This window comes from Tenrec ecaudatus, chromosome 10, assembly GCF_050624435.1.
Source record: "Tenrec ecaudatus isolate mTenEca1 chromosome 10, mTenEca1.hap1, whole genome shotgun sequence".
NCBI classification, from domain to species: Eukaryota; Metazoa; Chordata; class Mammalia; order Afrosoricida; family Tenrecidae; genus Tenrec; species Tenrec ecaudatus.
This window is the reverse complement of record NC_134539.1, coordinates 153611101-153614237: the sequence shown is the minus strand read 5'-3', so window position 1 is coordinate 153614237 and position 3137 is coordinate 153611101. Positions and strand designations below refer to the sequence as shown.

The window sequence follows — 3137 nt, the reverse complement described above, 5'->3', positions numbered from 1 at the left end:
AAACACAAGGTCACACAGTTAATGCAGTCAATTTACCTTTAGTCCTTAGCAAATGCTGTAGTAGGACAATTCCCTTTCTGCCCAGTAGTTTCATTCAATAGAATTACGTAACTAGAGAAACATGTAGTTTAGCAGGTTACTTCTTGTTGAACTATAAGGTTACAAAAATTACAAAGTATTTTGTGATATAGCCTACCAACATACAAAACAGAACTCGAAAACTCAATTTTGACATCTTTTTCTTTTTACCACTCACCCCACCAATAAAAGAACTGCTTCTTGGCTTAGATGTATATGCACGATACACAAAACATTTGGTAAGATAACATGTTACTGAATTCGAATTCTCATTTCTACTCTTAATTTAACTCCCAAAATCTTATGGAAGTTTAACAAAAAACATTTTATTTTACATAGGAAAAGTTAACCAAAGCAATTGGTTAAAACGTCCTCTCATTCTGCACCGCATAAGCTTGACCGCACTAAGCTGAAACCGTGCCCTGCCGGACTCTGTAAATCCATCCAGCTTGGGACCAACGCAATTCATTTGCATTGACTTTCTATTGTAGAGCTTTGGAACCAAGGGAAGGATCCAAACATAGCTCCATTTCATCCAATCAGAGGAGCTCTTTTGTGCTAACCCTGATTTGTCCATTTCTGTTTGCATCCGTCCAATCAGCATGCGACTTTAACATCCAATCAGTAGTCTAGATACCCACCAATCAGGGAACAGGGCCGAAGCACAGCCTTTGTGTCGGGGGATGTCAGCGCGTCGGCGAACGCGTCGGCCAATAGACACGGTCGTTGGTGTATGTAAATGAGAAGCTTGTGACGCAGGGACGCAGCGTGAAGCGTGGGTATAAGAGGGGAGGCGTCGGGGCGCTGGGAGCGCAGAGTGGTTTCGTCGTTAGCTCGGCTGGTGTCGCTCCTCAGCTCCGTGACTGCGGCTCTCCCCGGGGCAGCGGAAGCCTAGCGGTGGTCCCCGAAGCGGCCCGACACGTCGGTGTTTGGTAGGGGTTGGCGGGGCGCGCTCCCGCGGGAGGGCCCGGCGGCCGTTGTGCGGGCGCGGGTGGTTGGAGCCGAGGGACGGGGCCGCCCCGAGCTTCGGCTTGGGGCCAGCAGCCTTTCCCGCGGGGGCTCCGGACGCACTCGCCGCGTCGCGGCCTCTGTCCCGGCGCCCGGTTCCGGGCACCCGCCCCCCCGCCCCGCGTCCGTCGGGGGGGAAGGAACTCCTCCCCGCGCCCCCTCCCGGGGGAGGCTCCGCCTGAGTCACGGGGGGGGGGCATCTGCCGCCGCGCGGGGGTGGGGGGGCGGGCGCGAAGGCGGGGCGCGGCCTTGACGCGGGGTGCCGTCCGCGCGCAGGTGAACGATGGCCCGAACCAAGCAGACCGCGCGCAAGTCCACCGGCGGCAAGGCCCCCCGCAAGCAGCTGGCCACCAAGGCGGCCCGCAAGAGCGCGCCCTCGACGGGCGGCGTGAAGAAGCCGCACCGCTACCGGCCCGGCACGGTGGCGCTGCGCGAGATCCGCCGCTACCAGAAGTCCACCGAGCTGCTGATCCGCAAGCTGCCCTTCCAGCGGCTGGTGCGCGAGATCGCGCAGGACTTCAAGACGGACCTGCGCTTCCAGAGCGCGGCCATCGGCGCCCTGCAGGTACGGGGGCGGGGCCGGCCGGGGGCGGGCGGGGGGGGCCGGGGTGCACCCCGCACCCGCGCCGCGGCGTCACCGCGCCCTTGTCGCCCCGCAGGAGGCCAGCGAAGCGTACCTGGTGGGCCTGTTCGAAGACACCAACCTGTGCGCCATCCACGCCAAGAGAGTCACCATCATGCCCAAAGACATCCAGCTGGCCCGCCGGATACGGGGGGAGCGGGCCTAAGCGGAAGGCCGTTTTTATGGTGTTTTGTAGTAAATTCTGTAAAATACTTTGGTTTAATTTGTGACTCTTTTGGTAAGAAATTGTTTATAATATGTTGCATTTGTACTTAAACCATTCCATCTTTCACTCAGGATGAACGCGGAAAGGGGCGGCGCCCGGTGCCGCGGGCACTGTCGCTCAGGAGTGTGACCTTGCTGACCAGCAGAAGGGCTGGGTGATAACTTCCTGCTTCTCATGATGCATGTTTCTGTATGTTAATGACTTGTTGGGTAGCTATTAAGGTACTAGAATCGATAATGTGTACAGGGTCCTTTTGCAATAAAACTGGTTATGACTTGATCCAAGTGTTTTAGCAATTGGGGCTGTTAAGTCTGACCATACATCACTGTGATAGAATGTGGGCTTTCTCAAGGGTGAAGCGATAACAAGTCTTAACCACAGTGTAACTTAGTTTCCTTAAAAAAAAAAAAAGTAAACCTGGCAGCTATAGAATACACTATGTGCATTTATAATAGCTATTTTATATATTGTAGTGTCGACATTTTTAAATTAAATGTTTTACATCCGCACGTGGTGGGGAGTCTTGTCATTAAGGTGTGTGTAATTCAGAGTCCCGGGCTGGGCCTCCGAGGAGACTGGCACACTGGGCCCTGCAGAAGTCCTCATTCTACCACGTGGTGGCCGGCCCTCCGGCTGGAAGGCAGGCAGACACGGGGGGGGTTTCTGTTGTAAGGGCTCTAGGACATCCCAATCACTCACACCAGCATCATCTGTTACTGATCTTGAGAAGTAGTGCCGTGCAGCTTTTCCTTGTTTGTGTGGTTGGTCGCATACCTAGGTGGTTTCCTTGACTAGTAGAACTAACGCTGGAGTTGTTTTCCTTGTGGCTTTTGGTCGTCGGCCCCAGAGGAGGCTGCTGGGGGGGGAGGGGGCATATGGCTCCACTGCTTGGGCCTCTGCCACTCCAGGGGGCTTAGGTTGCCAGCATCTGGGGTGCCGTCTGGGGAAGACGACTAGAGGGGTGGCCTTCAGAGTGGTTTCACAGTTCTGGCTGGACGTTTGTAGGTCAATTATGTATGTTGACTAAATTTACCAATAAACTTGTTTATCCAACAAAGTGTCCAAAAGCAAAGTTGAATGAATGTCCAGAGCTGTGGTGCTGCTACAGCAGACCCAGGCTGCTTACCAAGATCGCCTGTGTTATCTGAGCTTTGTTTGGGCTTGTTAGATAAAAAATTATGTGGAACTGTAGAAAGCATGTAA

At 54.1% G+C, this 3137-nt stretch overlaps 1 protein-coding gene across 1 annotated transcript; it reads left to right on the top strand.

Annotated features, from left to right (window-relative positions):
- Positions 1 to 856: 856 nt before the first annotated feature.
- On the top strand, positions 857 to 2443 carry H3-3B (H3.3 histone B). Its single transcript, XM_075562226.1, has 3 exons — positions 857 to 1010; positions 1363 to 1651; positions 1746 to 2443. The coding sequence occupies exons 2-3, from the start codon at positions 1370 to 1372 to the stop codon at positions 1872 to 1874; spliced, it is 411 nt and encodes a 136-aa protein (XP_075418341.1). The 5' UTR covers positions 857 to 1010; positions 1363 to 1369; the 3' UTR covers positions 1875 to 2443.
- Positions 2444 to 3137: the final 694 nt, after the last annotated feature.